The sequence below is a fragment of the Merops nubicus genome, unplaced genomic scaffold (assembly GCF_000691845.1).
Source record: "Merops nubicus isolate BGI_N331 unplaced genomic scaffold, ASM69184v1 scaffold20969, whole genome shotgun sequence".
Lineage (NCBI taxonomy): Eukaryota > Metazoa > Chordata > Aves > Coraciiformes > Meropidae > Merops > Merops nubicus.
Window position 1 is genome coordinate 26,990 of NW_008630632.1, and position 19,640 is coordinate 46,629.

Genomic DNA, 19,640 nt, shown 5'->3' on the forward strand with positions numbered 1-19,640 from the left:
TGTGGAAGCACTGAAAGAACAAAAAGGTACTGGTAAGTGCTCTGCATGCCATTGCTGTTCCCTTCTAGTGTTGTATTGTTTCCGTCTCTTGTCTAAAAGCCTTCTCAGTTGCAGTGTTTTTCAGTGAGAAGTTGAAAGATATTTCAGTGATATGGTCGAAAGGAAACCTGAGAACAAGCAGTGTGTCTGCGGGCTGCTCTTTCACCTAAAATAGGAAGAGATATTCAGAGTGCTTAGTATAATAAATACTTCTTGTTTGTAAGAAGTATCAGTCGCTTCTCATTTTTAGGGTGTACAGCATGGTGCCTTGAAACTGTCATCATTACCCAACAAAATCATACCAAGAGGTTTTTCTCATAGAGCTGTTAAACTTGTGTTGTCTAAACAAAAAACCAAAAGGCTTTAGATGTGACTGTAACTCCTGTTTTTGTGAGATGATACAGTATGCTAGGTGAAAAGGCTTTAGTGTAGTACAAACGCCTATTTAATTTAAGCTGATATTTTGGTACGTAAACTGCCTCATCAGGAAGTCAGAGGCTCATAAAAAGCCAGACTGTAAAGTTCAGATCTGCAGGGCAAGAAGTCATTGTGGTTTTCTGCAAGCACAGGATCCTCAGCTCTGTATTCTAGCTCAGGTGCAACAGACAGTATATCTCCCTGGGCCCTGTCATCAAAGCATAAAAAGCTCCATCTATTTGTGATGGCCTTTTTAAAAATAAAATGCCCCTTACTTGGTATATATAATCTGCCTATGGAAGTTGTGCTTCTGTCACCAACTTGCAGTGAAAGCTGGAACTGCTTATTTTTAAGGTAATACTGTGTAATTTGCCTGGAGGCAGTAAAGAGGGTGGTTTTAAAGCATCCTGACTACAAAGTTGTCTGTATCAGAACTGTACTTCTGCCACATTGTACCCATATTGTTCAGAGGTTTTTTGTTTTTCTGCTTGTACTTCAGCAAGATGCTCCCTGAAGGTACAAAGGTAGTGCTATGGCTGGTGAACACCTGATCTAGGTCTACCAGCATGCCTTTCGTATTGTTTTATAGTTCCATACATAGAGTTTATATAAAGAATCTTTGTTTGATAATCTGAGCATAGAATCAAAAATAACCCTTTTTAACAAAACATACAGAGTTTGTAGTAACAGCCAAAGTGCAAGTACAGCCAAAAACTCATGTAGAAGGCTGCAGATGAATCTTTAGTAGCTTGCATGAATAACTTTCACGGGTAGCTCAGTTGATGGAGTTAAGTACAACCTGTAGCATTTGCCCCTCGTGCTGCAGGGGCCGTCAGTGGAGGAGCTTCACTCCATGTGAGGCCTTGTACATCATCATGGGTATATCCAAAAACTGACCTGGAGGACGTGGGTGGTAAGGGGGTGTAGACTGCATGTAAATGTAGCAGTTTAAGTGGTGAAGAACTTTCTCAGCTAATTAAGGTTACAGATAATATTGCGGTGACAGCTTTAAAATAGACACCTTGTGCTAAAAGACAAATGTTTTCAGCTTCCCACACGCAGTCTGAATTACATCATTTATAACCTGTAGGAGGCTACTGTGGTTTCCTCAGGGGAGGATCAGCTGTTACTTTTTGTAACTGAAAAAAATGCAGGTTTTTTTTTTTTCAGGGGAATATTTTCAGAGTTGATTTTTGTCAGTCTGTTGCAGTGGATTGTTAGCAGTTACATAAGTCTTCCAAGTTTAATACACCTGGCCACTTCGCCATCCCATCAACAGCAGCTCAGAATAACAGGACTGAAGTTAGCAGAGGTCTGATTGAAGTCAGACCCCTTGTGCTTACATGGCTTTTTCATCTTCTGAATAGGAATGCTATTCTTGAGTACTGTCATAAAGTACAGATTTTTATAAAGGTGCCTATAATAGAAGTCTTGTTCTAAGACACTTGCCTTGTTCATTGAATGAGGATGCATGTCCTCACAGCACTGCTCCTGACTTTCCTAAAATTCCTGAGAACTACTCAGAGTTGCTTCTGAGACCTTGAAGCGGGACACTGGATGCCAAACTGACTAAAACTACTGTTTCTTAGACTGTAAAATGTTGGTCATACCCTTGGTGCAGAGCGGCAGGTTTGCTTTTGTCTGTCAAGTTAATGTCCCTTTGAAAATGTCTACAGGGAACGTGAGGGGGTTTTTTTTGTGCTGTGACTCTTGCATGTCTTGTTTCCAGGATGACCAACCTACTAGTGGGAGATCTTGGTGCTAAAAAGATGCTTGCCCCTCTACTGAGATTTTATAGATGTTCTCGAGGCCCGGCAGCATAGTTGTTTGCATTGTTTTATGCTTGGTGTCCTGTGCAGGAGAGACTGTTTGCTCATTTCAGTGCTTGGCCTTTTTGTCTTATTTTCAATGCTTTCATATTGTAAGACACTCTCATGTGTATGGTGGATGACTAAGCTTATTCAGAGGTTATAAAAGAAAAGACAAACAGTATAGACTAAGAAAAGAATAAGCCATACAAAACCACAACACTGGGCTGATTTTCCACACTATCAAGGACTTTTTTGTGTGTGTTGAAAAACTCCCTTTTCTAGAAAGGAGAAAATTAATTACCTTAGAAAGGTAAAGTTGGGCTACTGATCTAAAGTGACAATGCGATTTGAATACGTAACAGCTGCATCACTTAGACCTTTTCTGTGTGTCTGTAGTGAGTGATGCAAACTGTGGATAGAATCTGGCTAATCTCAAAAGTGAAATATTAAACCTGCTGAATTTAAAGTTCCAGTTATGTGTGTGAAGGAAATGTGAGCTGGTTTTTAACTGGAAGTTGGGAGAAGTGTGGAAACTGTTTGTTAAGCACATACTCTTCTGCATGCTTTTTTACCCAGGTGATTGCTTCAGTAAAAACTATGGTAGTAAATGCTTCCAAAAAGATTGTTAGGCAAAACAGGTAAAGGGGAATAATTTTCTAGTGGTGATCTAACCATCATGTAGAAGAAAGTGTTTTCTCAGTCTGTTTCAGCTTTCAGAAACGTAGTGATGGAAGAAGCTGATTCCTTGTTGCTGGCACCAGTGGAGATCAGCAGTAACGTCACTGATACTGTTTGTGAAATCTGGCAGTGTGGACATGATGGGGACTCATAATCAAACAAGAAGTCAGTCTGCTGGGATTCTTTTTTTTTTAGGTCTTTCATTACTTAATGCCTCTTTCTTCCATTCTTGGATATACCTTTATCTTGAGAGGCTAGTATTCTGCACAGATCGTTTGTCTCACAGTGATTTAAACTTTGATATTCCGGTCCTTTAAATCTTCAAGTCAAGATTTTGCCTTTGAAGGGATGAGATGTAACCATGGAAGAGAATATGAAGCACTGAAATGCTTTGCAGAGGAGTTTGGCCTCTGATCTCACAGTTGCAAGATTGTCTAGTGGAACTCAGAGTGCTAAAGAGCTCAAACGTGGAAATCAGCTTTGGCAAAGTTGGGTCCTACTTGTGTTTTGTTAGGTACCTGCACTATTCATTGTGAATTCTTTGTTTGAAGAGCAGTATGAGGCTTTAAATACAATTAAAGCTATAGACACTAATGTGTAAAGGATGAAATTTTGTTTCCTTGGTAATGGAGTTGCTTATTTCACGTACTTGATAAAGTTGTGCTGGGCTTCCTAAAATTAATTGTATACCTAGGTTAATTCAGGTTGGGGGTTTGTCTGGCCCTGTCCCCTACACAAAGCAGGACTGGACCATCTTAGATCAGGTTGTTCAGGGCTGCATCAGCTGAGGTTTTAAAGTCTCCAAGGATGAAGATCCCCCAGCCCCTCTGGACTGTGTTTTTTCCCTAAAAGCTGGTCAGACCTTCCTGTGTTGCAGCTTGTTTGTTGCCTCTTGTTCTGTCACTGCATGCCTGTCAGGAGGACTGGATTGCGTTTTGTCCATATCCCCTCAATTTAACACAGAATTGCGGAGGAAAGAGCTGGATATGAGAATTGCAAGGATAGTAAATGAACTACAAATAGCAAATTGTATAAAAATAAAAATTCCAGTAGACAAGCTGTCTTGTGCTTTATTTCTGAAAGCCAAAAAAAAAAGGAAAAAAAAAATCCAAACATTAGAATTTGTAGATGCAGGACATAAAGAAGATAACCTTATAAGAAATTGGAGGAGAAATCCAATTTTTGCATCTGAATCAGCATATTTTTATGTTAATATACTCATTGACAGAGGACTTCTTTTTATACTGTGAAAGTGGCTTTTTTTTTTTCTGCAGTATTTTAGAAAAGGGCTAGTTTGGCACTAGCTACAGTTGCTAGCAGCCTATAATGCTGGCTCTGTGTTTAGAAAATGATGGTAATTTATTACAAAGAGACTTTTATTCTAGTATTTTTAGCTCACAGCCGAGTGTTTAATGAATCTCTGCTTGGGCTCATTGAATTTATGTTCTCCCCTCCCCCTGCCCCATTTTAACCATTAAGATACTGCTATTCTTGCTGCAATTCCAAAAGCTGTATTTGATCTACTGCATAGTGAACGTATTCACAAGGTGCTGTGCCTGGGTTCAAACAAGATCTGCAGACTCTATAGAAGCTACCAAAGACTAATGATGCATGAATCTGTCTCCTGATCACAAGAGGCAGCTGAATGATTGAGGATGGTTGGTTACCTAAAGTTGATAGTTCAGAACAACCCAAAATTCATTATATCTCTGTCTCCCACGGAAAATGGCATGTTTAGTGAAAGTGGGGAGACTCTTAAATTCTTCATTTACTCTGAAGCATGGTTTGCAAGGTCTTCCCAGAGAGCAGGCTGCCTCTAGGTGCAGAGAAGAGTGTTAGAATGCAGCAGGAGAGAGTACAATGATGTGACTTTCCCTTCTACTTGAATGTAACACCAGAAATCTGTGGCTTGCTTTGTGCCATAACCTTTGCCTTCTGTGACTTGAGGGAATACTGAAGAACAGGAAGGCTTGTGAGAAACTGGATTTCCATTCCTGAAACAAATTCTGAATACTTTTTTCATTTCGGATGCCATCTCTTTCTAGTCACTGAAAACAGTTGTTTTCAGTTTATTGTGCAAGTTACCTTCACTGAACTTTCTCCTGCCTCCAGAGGATCCAGTATTAATAATAGAAAGGTACTACTGGTGCCCGAGTTCTTCTTGTTCCAGTTCCCTGGTTCTGAGACTGAAGACACTGATGGGTCCCTGTTGTGGTTTTGTACTAACGACAAACAGTTGTGCTCACCTCTTGCCCAAGTAATGCCTCTCTAAAACAGTTTTTTTTCTGTGTGCAAGTTGCTTTACTCACAAAATCTTTTCAATGCTCTGATACAGACCTGTGCACAGGCAGGGGCTTTGCAGGCTTCGGTCCCTTCTTCGTAGCAGAAGCAGACATCTCAATGTGAAAAATTTGCCACTGCCAGTTCTGTGATTTTTCAGATGGGGTGGGATCTTGTAATTAACACTGTATTCCTCATCAGCATTGAAGGTTCTCGGAGGAGATTAGTACAGGCTGTTGTTCAGAGCCAGTTGTGAAGCTCACTCCAGTGGTGTCCAGAGATGATGCTGCAAAAAGCATAAAAAACCAAATGTGAGCATATTTTGTTCAAGCAGCAGTTTCTGACTGGCACTGCAGGGCCAGCTTGTCTTTTTAACTTATTTAATTAGCCTGTCCTAACACTTTCAAGAAGTCTCTTGTAGTATTCTAGGAATATAAACTAGTCCATCTTATGCTACAAGAGAAGGCCCATTATATAAATTAGTGGATTGTTTCTCTCAGATCAAGAGCAATAAGAGCAGTAAAAGCCGTCCCTCCTATAAGTCCTTAAATGCTTTATCCAGCTTTAAAGGATCCATAAGCCTGCTCTGTTTCAGGGGTGGAGATGTCATCCCATGGCTGCTTAGACTCATGTCCAGTAGGACAGCACTTGAGTTTTACTTGCAGAGGTCTCATTTCACTTGGAGTAGTCTTTGAGACCTCGTTGGAAGAGTATAATTAACCTTTGTTATTTCTAGGAACAAAGTGAGTCTTCGTTTTGGTATGGTGCATCAGGCAGATGATACTGGGCGAGAAGTAGTGTGTATGTTGCACTGGTTATTTTCTTTAGGAGGTGCTGGATTTTGTTCATGTTTGGGTTGAAGTTAACTGGGCAGTCTTAGTAGTTATGAATGTGGTGTGTGTAGCTCACAAAGGTTCTGAAATGTATCTTTTTAAAATCAAGTTCAAACATTCAAGCCATGCTCTTGAAAATGTACAGGCAAGCTGTTTTACTAATGATGGCTCTAGAGTTCTAACTCTTGAACCCTAAGTTAAGAAGTGGGCTTCCATCATGTGTTCTGGTCCCAAAACAGACTTGGCTGAAGTTCTTTAAATGTGAAACAAAAAATGTATTAAGAGTGAGCTGAGCATTGTGTGTTGGACACTTTTCTTTATGCTGAGATTTTCTGGCTAACTTCCTGCATTGCTGAAGTCTGTCAGTTGGAACTGTTAGCCCCTTTTACAGCTGCTACTCATCTCCTAAGAGGAGGTTACTGGCCACCCATTCCGGTAACTTGTTCACGTAGTCTCCTTTAACTGTTCATGTGTAATTACTTTTAATGAGACTCAGAAGTGACTCTATGACTGGGAGATGTTTTTTTTTAGCTTTCCATGAAATTGTTCACTTGGCTAAACAGAAGTTATACCAAGCCTTTTCTTGTACTAATGGCAAAAGTTATTTTTAATACTTGCCTTCCCACCTTCTCTCAGTGAATGGATTAGCTCTTTTCTCAAACACCATAGTGCTGGGTGGATACTATTCAAATCTTCTTACCCTGTCATGGTATTTACTAGTCCTGTGCTATTTCCTAGTTGGCAGTGCTATAGATGTCATAGCAGTAGTTCCTCCAAATTGTTAAATGTCAATTCAAAGGACAACCATTGTGGTGTTGTAGGACTGTAAAGTGTTGCTTGCGAAATGTAGTGGCCAAGTTGTGGATGAAGTCTGGATTGCAGGGGAGAGGCAGCTGAGGAGATGAACATTCAAGTGGGAAATGGGTTAATCATTAGGGGAGGAGGTTAAAACATGAGGAGCTGTTTTTAGAAGACAATATATAAGCAACTGTAATGCAAGAAGACTTTAAGAAATGCTGAAGTTGATAGTAAAAATACTCCATAGAAAATATATCCTTTTATAAACAGATAAATCCGTAAGATTTATACTCCCCTCTTAGGTAGAAATACTTCAGAAAGGAGGTGTGGCTAGACAACCAAATGCTATTAATCACTAGGAGTTAGATGGTTTATTATTGGTGCCCATAAACCAAGTTTGTGGTGTTGTCAAAGGCACGTGGTTTCAGAGTTGCTGGTGTGGTGCTCCAAGGCGGGGCTGCGAAGCCAGGAGGCAAGGAAGACCCACGATGGCCATAGCAAACACAAAGGTTGTGAATGCAGTTAATCTGGGGCTCCTTGTATCAAATGAGACAATCTCCACCTCATGTGTCACGACTACCAGCGTGATAGGAGTTTAAGGTCACATTTTCATGTGATAAGTTTAAAGCAAACTATTCATTTTAAAATTTTAAAGACACAGACTTGGGCTTCACCTAAGGCTGGTAAGCCCCCTTGCCATCCCAGCTGAGTAACTGATGTGCATGGGTCGGCAGTCTAGGAATGCTTTGAAGCAAACTATCCTGCTTTGCTCTCTCCTGTGCTGCTGGTGCTGTTCTTGTGCGGCAGATGGGGACTGTTAGATCAGCACAGGACTCCTCCTGCACCACCCACGTGGTGGATGCCCAAAGGCTCAAACCAGGATGGCTCCCTAGTGAAAATGCACTCTGCTCCCTAGGGAACAAAAATACACTGGTGTAAATGTTGTATGGATGGGACACGGGCACTTCACAGGAGTGCTGTTCAGTTCAGGTTCATCACAATGAACTGACACATCTAGCAGTGGGTTATCACTGGTGTGATAAGGTGATGTCTATGTGCTGACCACAAAGACAGTTAACTTCTGATTTTAAGCACTGTGAAATCCACAGTACCCCAACTTGGAGATCTGGAAGACAATAAAGAATGGAAGGAAAAAGAAAGGCTTTGATGTAGCCTCCTGTCTCATCTGTGTTCTGCAGACCTCACAACAAAAGTCTGTAGGACAGTAAGATGCCTTTGCATGTATTTGTGTGAGCCCTCCTAAATATGTGGGACAGTGTCTTACTGAATTTTCAGAGAGCACTGTGAGCTGACTGTGTGGGGATCAACATATCCATACTGAATGAGAAACAAGGAGATTGAGAAGATATTTCAGAAGGCCAAGCTTCTCTGTGAAGGAGCAAAGGATGAGGAGAGGGTAGAGATCAGGTCAGTGAAGGGATCTTTGCATCAGCTTCTGAATGAATCTGAGCAGTGTCATGCACTGCCACATCCCTTTCACCCTTAGAACATAAGATGGGCTTAGATAAAATCTGTGTGGTGACATCTTTTCTGCTATCTGCAGTCTGGTTGGGGTAGAAGAAAAAGGAGGCACAGCATTATAGTTGTGATCATAGTTGATGGCAGGATTGAAGAAATGTTACAAGGGCCAAAATGTGTATTTGCACAGAAGGCATCAGGATTAAAAAAAGCTTAATAGCTTTTTGAGTTGGTGTGAAAACTTACCTGAAAGGAGCAAGGGCATGTTCTTATTTATGTTAAAGCCTCAAACAGGCTAGTATCTGTTTTATTCATCAGGCAAGTACTCTGTTGGGTAGGCTTTCTCTGTGGGAAGGTCAGAGAGGGGTTGGGTAAGTCAGGTCTCTGGAAATGTTACTAGTGAGAAGCTGTAAAACAATTACAGTGCAAACTGCTCCTCAAAGGAGAAGTATGACAATAAGTTGCATTGCAAGAGACTGTTCTCATTGAGAACTGCATGGAATTCCCTCAGGAGGTCTCCTTCAAACAGCTGCTTGTATCACTTCTGTCTCTAATTAAACATTGCACCCCCCAGACTTGTGTGGTAGACTTGATTAGAGTTGACTCCAGATCAAATTGTCATACAACTTCCTTCCATCTGCAGATCCAGGAATTTCTTGGAAAACTACGAATGAAGTGCTTTCCATGAAAACTTCTACCTCTTTAGCTTATGGACTGGTCTTGGTTTGTTGGAGTTTTTTTCCCTCTTTAAATGTAATGCCTATCAGGCTCTACTTCTTGGTAGTTGAAGCCAACATACTAAATGAAGCTACCATTTATACTGAAAACTATCATCAAGGAAGACAACTATGGATGTTTTTATCAAGGCCATACTGGAATTTTCTAAATGTATTTGTGGGTTTTTTGGTGATCTGGTAGTCCTGCCAGACAACTCAACCTTAATTGATGTGGTTTTATATGTATTGTTTTTATTTCAGGCAAAGCCAAAATATGGAAAACATAAAAGAGTGTAGCTATTGTATCAGACAGGTGTGTGAGTTTGTGTAATTGATGGATTTGAGTATTTTCCCTTACACTTAATTTTATCTTTGTTTTTTACAGGAAATAATGAAAAAAGTGTGCCACAACTCTTGATCAGAGACCTGAAATTTGAGAAGTCGTCATTAGCTAAGCTCATGTTTTCTCCTGATCAAGAAAATCATCCATCAAAAGCACCAGTAAAATACGGTGAATTGATTGTATTGGGGTAAGTGTTTGTGTCTTGGTTGGAAGTGAGAGTGAAGGCAGAACTTCAGGGTGTACTTAAAGCAGATAAGACAGGTTGCTGTGGGATGGTCCCACAACCTACTACTTGAACTCCCTCTTTTGCAGTCTGTCTAGGGAGCTGAGCAGCTTTTCTTTGATGGCTGATCTCGTGTAAGGGAGAGAGTGGAGGGCAGGCTGCCTCTTTCAGTGTCAGCCAGGTGTTATATGTGATGTGATCTATTGAGAAATTGAACTGCAGTCTGCAGCGTTTTTCATGCCAGTGTGAGCACGGAGGTAAGGCCCTACACACTTCAGTAGATGCAGGCTGATTTTCAGCTCTTGTGTTCTTCCCAGGCAAGCATTTTGTGACAAAGCTTGTGAAGGGTTTCCCAGTTGGTTCCAGGTTGTGCTGAGATAGATGAATAATGTGCTGATGTGGGAGGAGAGGTTCCCTATGACTTCAAGTAAAATAAAAGGAACTTTATAAAACATAGTAGCTGACTATGTTCTTACAATATAATGTAATATGCAAGCACAGAGATTTTAGTAAAGTGAGTTTTCTGGGTGACTTGTTCATGTTGACATCTTCAAAGTGAGTCTGAGGGCTTTCTAATGGATTAAATTGGAGGCTCAGAGGAAAGCATATCTATTTCTTGCGGGATTTTATTTCAATAAAAATTCTCTCTCCACCAGGATTAGTGAGCATTTAGAATCTTTCCCTTACAGCATGATGACATCATTTAGAGCAAACTACAGATACACATAACAGCCTTACTTGTTTTCATGTTTGAGACCTGAGTATTCTTCATTTGTTGATAGTAACCTTGAGATTAATCTGGGCAGCATTCCTTGCCCTGCAAGCTTTGTGTATATATGCTGAAATTCTCTGGGCATGTTTCAATATTACAGCATCACAGAATGCTAGGAGTTGGAAAGGACCTCGAGACCATCTAGTCCAACCTCCCTGCTGAAGCAGGTTCACCTAGAGCAGGTTGCACAGAACATGTCCAGGCGGGTTTTGAAAGTCTCTGGAGGAGACTCCACAACCCTTGCTGGCAGCCTGTTCCAGGGCTCCATCACTCTCACAGTAAAGAAGTTTTTCCTTATGTTTAGGCGGAACTTCATGTGTTCCAGTTTGTGCCCATTGCCCCATGTCCCATCACAGGGCACCACTGAAAAGAATCTAGCTGCATCCTCTTGACACCCATCCTTTAAATATTTATAAACATTTATAAGATCCCTCTCAGTCTTCTCTTCTTCAGGCTAAACAGCCCCAGGTCTCTCAGCCTTACAGTGTAAGAGAGATGCTTCAGTCCCCTCATCACCTTTGCAGCCCTCCATTGGACCCTCTCCAGTAGTTCCTTGTCTCTCTTGAACTAGGGAGCCCAGAACTGGACACAGTACTCCAGATGTGGGGCAGAGTAGAGGGGGGAGGATTGCATTTATAAATTCTCAGATATAAATGTAGTTGGAAATCTGTTATTAATACCATAGTAATTAAGAGGACTTTGTGCTTAGAATGAAAGTTCTTATGGATCTGCATCTCATGAGAAGCTAAGTAACACAGCAAGATGGACTTTGTTCTTTTTCTGTGCTTTTGCATAGGTACAATGGGTCTCTCCCAAACGGAGATAGAGGAAGAAGAAAAAGTAGATTTGCTTTATTTAAAAGGCCCAAGGCAAATGGGGTGAAACCTAGCACTGTGCATATTGCCTGTACCCCTCAAGCAGCAAAGGTAAGCTCAGTTTGTTTGTAGTTAAGTCTGATGTCTCCTGGTCCTGTCTTAAAGAGTTCAGTGAAATCAGCGCTGTTACGCTGAGGTGAAATGATGCAAAAACCATGAAGTTCTGGCTGTGAAAGAATGGTTCATGGTTATCCAAGGATTTTTGGTACCTGTCAGAGTTAGCAAGGAACTGTTCAGCAAAACAAATCTGGTGCCCAGTCCTGTCTGTGTCGAGAAAGAAAAATGTTTATTTTTGAAACGTGAATGTTGAGGGCACAGGCTAGTCATAAAGCACTTTCTGTTTTGTTTACCTTCCAGACTCACTACAGACATCTGTTTGAGACTTCCTGTTTTTGTAGTCACTCATGCTTTAGGGCTGACTTTGCCTCACGTGAAGCTGACTTTTAAATGATCCTTTGCCAAAGGCCTGCATGCACTTTCTACCCCATCCAGTGGGTAGGAGTTCCCCAGGGATGAGGACAAGTGGGTTTTGCAGGGCATGTTTTGTAGGGCTTCTAATCAGTGTCAGAGTTCCCATCAAGAAGCTGTAAAGGGCAAGTTTTGTTCTGAAGTTGAATTTTATTTCATGTCAAAACTAATATATTAGAGCTAAGATATTACCATTAAATGCTTCTGTGGCGATTCAAGTGTATGTACAATTATATTCAATAACAAATGGAGCATTTCTACTAAAACAAAGGGATTTTGAGAACGCTTAGTGGTTCTTTAGAGATCTCCAGTATCAACATGAGGCTGTTAAACACAGTAGTGTTACGTGATTGACTCCCTAAATACCTTGACACTTAAGAGCATTGATTCCTAAATTCAGAGAATGGCATAAAGTATTCTGAAATCAAAAGTATTTTGCTAAATAAAGTTCTTGTAATAGAATTGCATCTATAGACGATCTGTGAAAGGAATATTTATTTTTGTTAATACTTTATGGTCTTCAAGTAAGTGCTATTTAGAAGCATGAAGCTGGTTTGTTCAGTTCCTAGTAGGTAGTTAAGGAATGAAAATCGGGAGTAACAAACTGAAACCTAGATTACTGAACTTCTGCAGCCTGTGCTGAGTTTCTCCATTCTACCCTGTTTACCACCACTACTTGTTACTGGTTTTGTCTGTATATCTTGCTTATCCTCACTTGATTTTTGTATGAACTCAGATAGTATTTTTAGAATGAATTCCCTAAGTTTTTGTCCGGACTTTCCTGTTGCAGAAGGTCAGGCTGAGAAGGTCATGCAGCATTAGATGAAGTTTTAGCCTTTGCACTCAGTTGTTTGTTCTTTATTGTTAAGGCCAGTGTTGCTTTAACACAGAGCATGACTAATACGATGTCTCGGTTGCATGTACTTTGTTGCAGAGTGCAGTGAAGAGACCAGTTTGGTCTGTTGCTGAATCAATCCTGCAGGTTTTTTAATGGCCAGGACTGGTTTTTGTTAAGTTTAACTACAGACGTGTCACTAACAACCATCTGCCTCAATACACTAATTGAGCAGAACAAGAGCCTGGTTATATATACTGCCTGCTTTGCTGCTGTATTCATTCGGTAGAGGTATTGTTCACCAGTTCAATAATATTTGGTATTCTTTCCACAGGCAATAAGTAATAAGGACCAACACAGCATATCTTACACTTTGTCTCGGGCCCAGACAGTAGTAGTTGAATATACACATGACAGCAACACTGACATGTTCCAGGTATGTGAAGCAAATATGATACAGCAATGTATTCTCACCTCTGGTAGTTTCTAACAAGACTTCTTCTCAACAGGCTTCTTCCCTCAGACCCAGAAGTTTGTACATGCCACTTTCTGCACTTTACTATTCAGAGTCACTTCATTCTGTTTGTTCCCAAGGCCATCACATGAACAGGGCTGTGTAGCTGTGCATCACTTTTAGGTTTGGTCAGAGGTGAAAGTTGGTTGTTTTGTTGGGTTTCTTTGTGGCTAATGCACAGGATTATGGTTTTGCCTGTGATTGTCAATCTGCAAGTCACATAGCCTGTCTACTAGTCCTTCCTTACAAAACAAAGAATAAAGTGCACAGCTCTCTTTAAGCACTTGGAACTTTGCTTCTAGCATTTGCAAAGGGATTTGGATCAGCCAGTGGGAGACAGGGTGGAAGAAATATCATGTGAAAACAGGAAAGCTTTTGACACAACTAATATGAAAAATACCCCTAACTCCTTTAAGCAAACCCAGAAATAATTTAAAATGCTGGGAAATTTGGAGAGAGGAGACCTAATTCTGATGTGCTGGCAGTTCAGAGCAGCTTTGCTGCAGTTCCTGTATGTATGAGGAGGAACCACAAACGCATTTGCAGCTGTGGTGTGCTCTCATATCTCATAATTGTTTCCTGTTTTTCTCAAAAGGAAGGGTTTTGTTTCAGGGGTTTTTCTTTACGTGCTTTGTTCATTCCGATTCCTGCACTTCATCTTGCGTCGATTTTTGTTGTTGTTGTTGCTGCTAATTTATGGGAAGGAGTTTTGCTGTCACAGCGTTTGGCTGTGACGCCACTGCAGGATCTAAGGAGGTGGGAGGTGTGGGTAAGTGGTGGAGGAAGCTGCTGTGTAACTACAAATACCTGCAGCAGAGCAAAAGGGCTGTAACCAGCTAACTGCAGCATAAGCTATTGTTTAAGTGTTCTCTCTTCGGACGTGCTGTGGCATGTATGCTGCTTTAAAATTGCCCGTGGCAATCCCTGTGTGCTGATGGGCTACCCTGCCTAAGAAGCAGTAGAAAAATACATTCTGACAAAGCAGTTTCAGTCTCATGAAAGCTCTCCAACATTCACCTAAAAGCACCTCAGGCTTTTGGGTCTTCTGCCCAGCAGTTAACCAGTCTTCATGTAACCAGCTATTTTACAAAAGGCTGAGAGTTTTGGAAGTGAGTGAAAGGTAGTGGTGTGTAAGTGGGCTTTAAGCCTGGCTACATGGATGTTTGGGAAAGGGAGATAACTTCTCTTCGTGCTTTGTAAGGAAAAAGACGAGTTGACTGAAAAAACAGCGAAACCCATGAAGTTCTATCAAAGTGATGTGGGACTGCAAAACTTTGTTCTGTGCAACCAGAAGAGAAGGCACAGCTACCAGAAAAATCTGATTGTAGTCAGATTTTGTTTTCTTATTGCTCTGTACATGTTCCCTTCCCACCACAGTCATCTTGTACCTGGCCTTTCCTGACAGATTTGCTGCTCCTCAGTGCCCCACCAGAGCTGGAGAGTCAGCTCACAATCTGATTTTCCTACATCTACACCTCCCCCTAATCTGGTGTTGTTCAGAACATTCTGGGCATGCCAAGTGACTGAAAATCATTTTTCTTCCATGTAACTGCTGTTTCCTACTGCTTCTGTTGCTGCTGTAGCTGGTCCAGCTGATCTGAGTGTAACCTTTTTGATGAGAAGGCCTTCAATGGGAAATAATCTCAGAATTGACTTAATTACATCATTTTATTTCCCTTTCCTTCAGTTGGCTGTGCTCAGCATTCAGATAACTTTGGTCACATGGAGGTGGAGTAACTCCTAAATTCAGATTCGGCTTTAGAAATCTATATTTAGATTGTTGGAGGGGAATGCTACAAAGTGGAATGCCATGATTTTTTCTCAATCGCTTCTAGATGTTTTGAGTTTGAGTGTTCCTAGACCCAAAGGCAAACTTCTAAACAGGTTTTTTTTTGGTTGTTTAATCCCTTTCCAGATTGGTCGGTCAACGGAGAGTCCTATAGACTTTGTCGTGACAGATACAGTCCCTGGAAGTCAGAGTAATTCAGATACACAGTCTGTGCAGAGCACTATATCAAGGTTTGCCTGCAGAATCATATGTGAACGAAACCCTCCTTTTACAGCAAGAATATATGCTGCAGGATTTGACTCCTCAAAAAACATCTTTCTTGGGGTAAGGGGGTGTGGTTTTTTTTCCTCTGAGTTCAACACACACTTACTTTTAAACTAATTTGTAGCCCCATTTTGGCCAAACTAAAAGTTTTCATGTAATTTCTCCTAGGAGAAGGCTGCGAAGTGGAAGACATCAGATGGGCAGATGGATGGACTAACCACAAATGGAGTTCTCGTTATGCATCCTCGTAATGGATTTACAGAAGACTCCAAGCCAGGGGTGTGGAGAGAGATATCTGTGTGTGGGAATGTGTTCAGCCTCCGTGAAACCAGATCAGCTCAGCAGAGGGGAAAAATGGTAAGAGTAGTGACCAGTGGTTTATGCAGCCTGTTTAAAATGGGTACAACCGTAAGTGGTAAAACTTTGGGCATAAACAGAGGCTGGAATCTGCCTCACTCAGAGCAGATGTCACCTCTAATTAGTTACACAGACTTCTTACGTTTCTGACTTCATACATGAAGTGTCTTGCTCAACCTGAATAATTGACAGTTTATCTGCAAACTAGGACTTAATTGCAGATCTAGGCTGCTCTCCTAAATTGAATTGCCAGCCTTCTGCGCTCTTGTGTAAGCTGTCGTAGTCATGCACCCATCTTAGTGTTTTCCAGATTGTCCCTTCTGAGTTTATGCTTTTAAGGTTTTCCTACTATTTTTTTTTTATAGAATAATAAAGAATAATTATCATTTTGTTGATACACGCCTATGGTGTCCATTTCCACTTTGGGCATTCTAAGTTTTCCTCTTGTTTCCAAAGCATTGATGACATTTCGAGGAGATGATTTGGTTTGGTGTGACTTGGGGATCTCTTAGCAAAAAGAAATGCTACATGAACACTTAAAGTGATGCGTTTAGTAGGGAGGAATGCCAACAGCTGAGTATTTGAGAGAGAGGAAAGCCATGCGTAAAAGTTGCAAGTGAAGAAAACAGTCCAAAATGTCACAGAGGACCAAACAAGACTTGTCTTGTGCCATTCCTTCTTGATGCACTTCATGTAATGTAGTTGGGAGTGCTGTAGGGATGGAGTTGAGAGAAGCTAAAGTTGGAGAGGAGCTTTTTCACACCTTATTTTTTTTTAATGTACACATGAATGTCTTCCTAAGAATTTTTTTTTTAAGAAAAAAGGAGGAGAGGGGGAGAGAAGCTGTCATTGGGCTCCCCAGGAGTATCTTGTATTAGGACAGTAAGGAGTTGCTTGAAACTTTTTGTCTGGATCCTCCAGGGAGATTTGTGTTAGGAAAGTACATTACGTGACTCTTGAGGTAACCCTGGGTGACACCCCTCTTTTTCTTTGTCCTCTGCAAGGTCGAGAACGAAACGAACCAGCTGCAGGACGGGTCCCTGATCGACCTGTGCGGAGCGACGCTGCTGTGGCGCACGGCGGAGGGGCTCGCCCGCACTCCCACCCTCAAGCACCTGGAGGCGCTGAGGCAGGAGATCAACGCGGCGCGGCCCCAGTGCCCCGTGGGGTTCAACACCTTGGCGTTCCCCAGCATGAAGAGGAAAGACGTTGTGGACGAAAAGCAGCCGTGGGTGTATCTGAACTGCGGCCACGTCCACGGCTACCACAACTGGGGCAACAAGGAGGAGAGGGACGGCAAGGATCGCGAGTGTCCCATGTGCCGCTCCGTGGGCCCCTACGTGCCCCTGTGGCTCGGCTGTGAAGCGGGGTTTTACGTGGACGCGGGACCTCCGACCCACGCCTTCAGCCCCTGTGGACACGTGTGCTCTGAAAAGACAACTGCCTATTGGTCCCAAATTCCTCTTCCTCACGGTACTCATACTTTTCACGCAGCCTGTCCGTTCTGTGCGCATCAGCTGGCTGGTGAGCAAGGTTACATCAGACTCATTTTCCAAGGACCTCTCGACTAACCCGCGCTGCCGAGGACTGCAGTAAATGGATAAGCTAAGCGATTCTGATTTTTAAACCAACCGTTTTTCGTATTCTCTGGGTTTTGCTGGTTTGCATTTAGGTGAAGAATGGGGGGGAGGGTTGTTACAGCAGCTAAATCCCTCTCTACAGAGAAAAGTCTGGAAATGGAAGAAACTGGGGAGAGAAGGGGGAGAACTGCATTTTTTTTCCTTAATTACTTTTGAAGAGGTGAAGGACGTGTTGTAGAGTGAACTTCGATGCCTTCTGCTTAATGCTTTTGAATCCCATGCCCACAGTGTTCAAAAGTTATTTCATTCTTTTTGTATATGGAGGGTAAATAGTTCAAAGAACATTAGTTTACAGCTTGGATGCAAACATTGTAAAATACAATGTGTATATTAACTCTTTTCTATTTATCTTTATTATTGAAAATAGGTAGAATGTTTAGAAAGTAGCATGGTCATAGTGTGTTCCATCCAGAACTGGATGTGTAGAGTAGTTCCGGACAGAGAAGAACATGAGATGGAAATGGTAGGAAAATCTTTTTTAATCTAAAATACTGAGTTCTTAGAATAGTTAAAATGCTTTTTAAACAAAGCTAATGCAAATTATGATGGCATAAAGGTGTGCTTTAGCTGTGTCGGAAGGTAGCTAAGGAGGACTCCTTAAAATGTCTTTTTTGGTAGGACTGTACTTAAGATCTGGTTATGAGGAGAATATTTACCAGACTCTTGGAATATGCAACTTAGTCTAGATTAAGGATTTTTTTTCTCCCTTCATGCTAACACATCTCTTTATTTAGCGCTAGTGACGTTTGTGAGGGTTTTTCCGATGCTGAACGTGAACAAACCTGACAGACGAGGCCCGTTTTGTTCCTTGCTCTTTGGGGCAGGGGCTGTGGGGAGAGGTGGACATGCCCATGTGGGGAGCAGCGAGCAGTCTGTGATTGGGCCAGAGTCCCAGGTTGTGTCCATCGCATGTTCTGCCTTTCTCCTGCGTGTGGGAGCCGTGGGCTTCACTTGATCTGGACCCCACCACGAGATGCAAATACTCATCTAGGCCCCACGTGGAACAGCAGTTGACAGCTGGTACCCAGGGGATGCGTCCCTGCATCCCAGCATCCTTGTGCCACTTGTCACCACAGGCAGTCTGCAAGGGGAGAGCTTGAGGTGGGGCTGGCCGGGGCTCACAGGCTGGGTGCAGGGTGCTTGTGTAAGACCTGCTGGTGCTGCCGTGGGCTCTAGTTAGCCGTGTCTCTGCTCTCCCTTCCCTCCATATCCACCAGCAAAGGCCGGGGCACTCCATCCAGCTTCGCTGCTAACCCACTGCGCTTCGTGGCAAATACACAACCTGACCTTCTTAGGATTGAGTTGAGCATTTTTGGCCAGCTTCATACTTGGGTTGTATTTTTGGTTTTTTTTTTCAAAATACGTACTGTATAATTGGCAGTAGCAAATTTCTGTACTTTATAGCATAGCTTTAATTTTCTCCTTTCAAAGCTGTTCTAAAATTTTCTTGGTTTAAAGAGAGACCTATATTGCTTAGATGTCATGAATTATTTACTTTGACTGTCCATTGTTTCTCCATTTTTAAAAAGAGATGATATATATTGTTTGGTTCACTCAGGAAATGCATGTGTCAGGAAACCTGTATTATAAGTTCAGTTAGCTGTCATGTACAAGGAACTGCTGTTACTCCCTTTCCATAGAAATAGAACCAATTTTGATATTTTCCAGATTATATGCATTAAGTAATGAAACTTATGCAGCAAGAAATCCCTGTATTGTAGTTGTTCTAATCATTTTATTCCAACTATAGTATACTGTAGTTTAATTTTTATTTGCAAATTAATTTATTCAAACTATGTGAGTAAACACTTTTCAAAAATGGAAATTCTGGGGTCGTCTGGTGCTTTGTTTACGAGAGATGGGAAAGGTGGCTGGAGATGGCCCTTCTGCCATCCGCCACATAAGGTGTCTGTTCTGCACATGTGGATTAAGGTCGCAGAAAAAAGCAACTGCAAAGTGTTTGTGAGTTATCCTGGTCATGGATTTGAAAGTCTCCTTTCAGATGTGACCTCTCAGTGTGTTTTGTATTTAACTCTACCAAAGGTGAGATCGTTGTTCAGAAGACAGTGTTAAATGATATCTTCTCCAAGTAATTACAAGTAATGAAATGTAGGCAAAAACTTTAGCTAAATGGCTGGGCTCTTTTTACATTTTCAAGAGCTCTTGATTCCATCTTCCACAAACCAAGTTGATGGTGCTTCTCTGGTCTTATCTTGTTGACTATGGGGATGTGAGAAATCAGAAAAGGACAAGATGAAAGCTGCGGAGCAGTATGAGTAATACAAAGCCAGACAGTGAAAACAGATTGAGAACTGGATGATAGCAGAGGTATGGAAAGCAGTGTACTCACCCTGTGTGGGAGGCACAGCTGGATGCTGGGGTGCAGCCAGCAGAGCAGTGGGGTACAGGCACATCTGGCTGTAGAGGGGAAGAAGAGAAATTCATGCCCAGCACACAACCATTGCTCAAGCTTTACCCTACTAAGAGGGTATTATGCTTTCATTGTACT

At 41.8% G+C, this 19,640-nt stretch overlaps 1 protein-coding gene across 1 annotated transcript; it reads left to right on the forward strand.

The window, feature by feature from the left end:
- The first annotated feature begins 9,441 nt into the window (after positions 1-9,441).
- Positions 9,442-17,452, forward strand: PELI1 (pellino E3 ubiquitin protein ligase 1). Its single transcript, XM_008947378.1, has 6 exons — positions 9,442-9,581; positions 11,186-11,315; positions 12,902-13,003; positions 14,997-15,194; positions 15,303-15,491; positions 16,496-17,452. Exons 1-6 carry the CDS (start codon positions 9,511-9,513, stop codon positions 17,060-17,062), a joined length of 1,257 nt encoding a protein of 418 aa, XP_008945626.1. The 5' UTR covers positions 9,442-9,510; the 3' UTR covers positions 17,063-17,452.
- The last annotated feature ends 2,188 nt before the right edge of the window (positions 17,453-19,640 follow it).

Coding starts and splice junctions, on each gene's coding strand:
- PELI1 (XM_008947378.1), top strand. CDS start 9,511: ATGTTTTCTCCTGATCAAGAAAATCATCCATCAAAAGCACCAGTAAAA. Junction 13,004..14,996: donor GCAACACTGACATGTTCCAG/GTATGTGAAGCA, acceptor ATCCCTTTCCAG/ATTGGTCGGTCAACGGAGAG. Junction 15,492..16,495: donor CTCAGCAGAGGGGAAAAATG/GTAAGAGTAGTG, acceptor GTCCTCTGCAAG/GTCGAGAACGAAACGAACCA.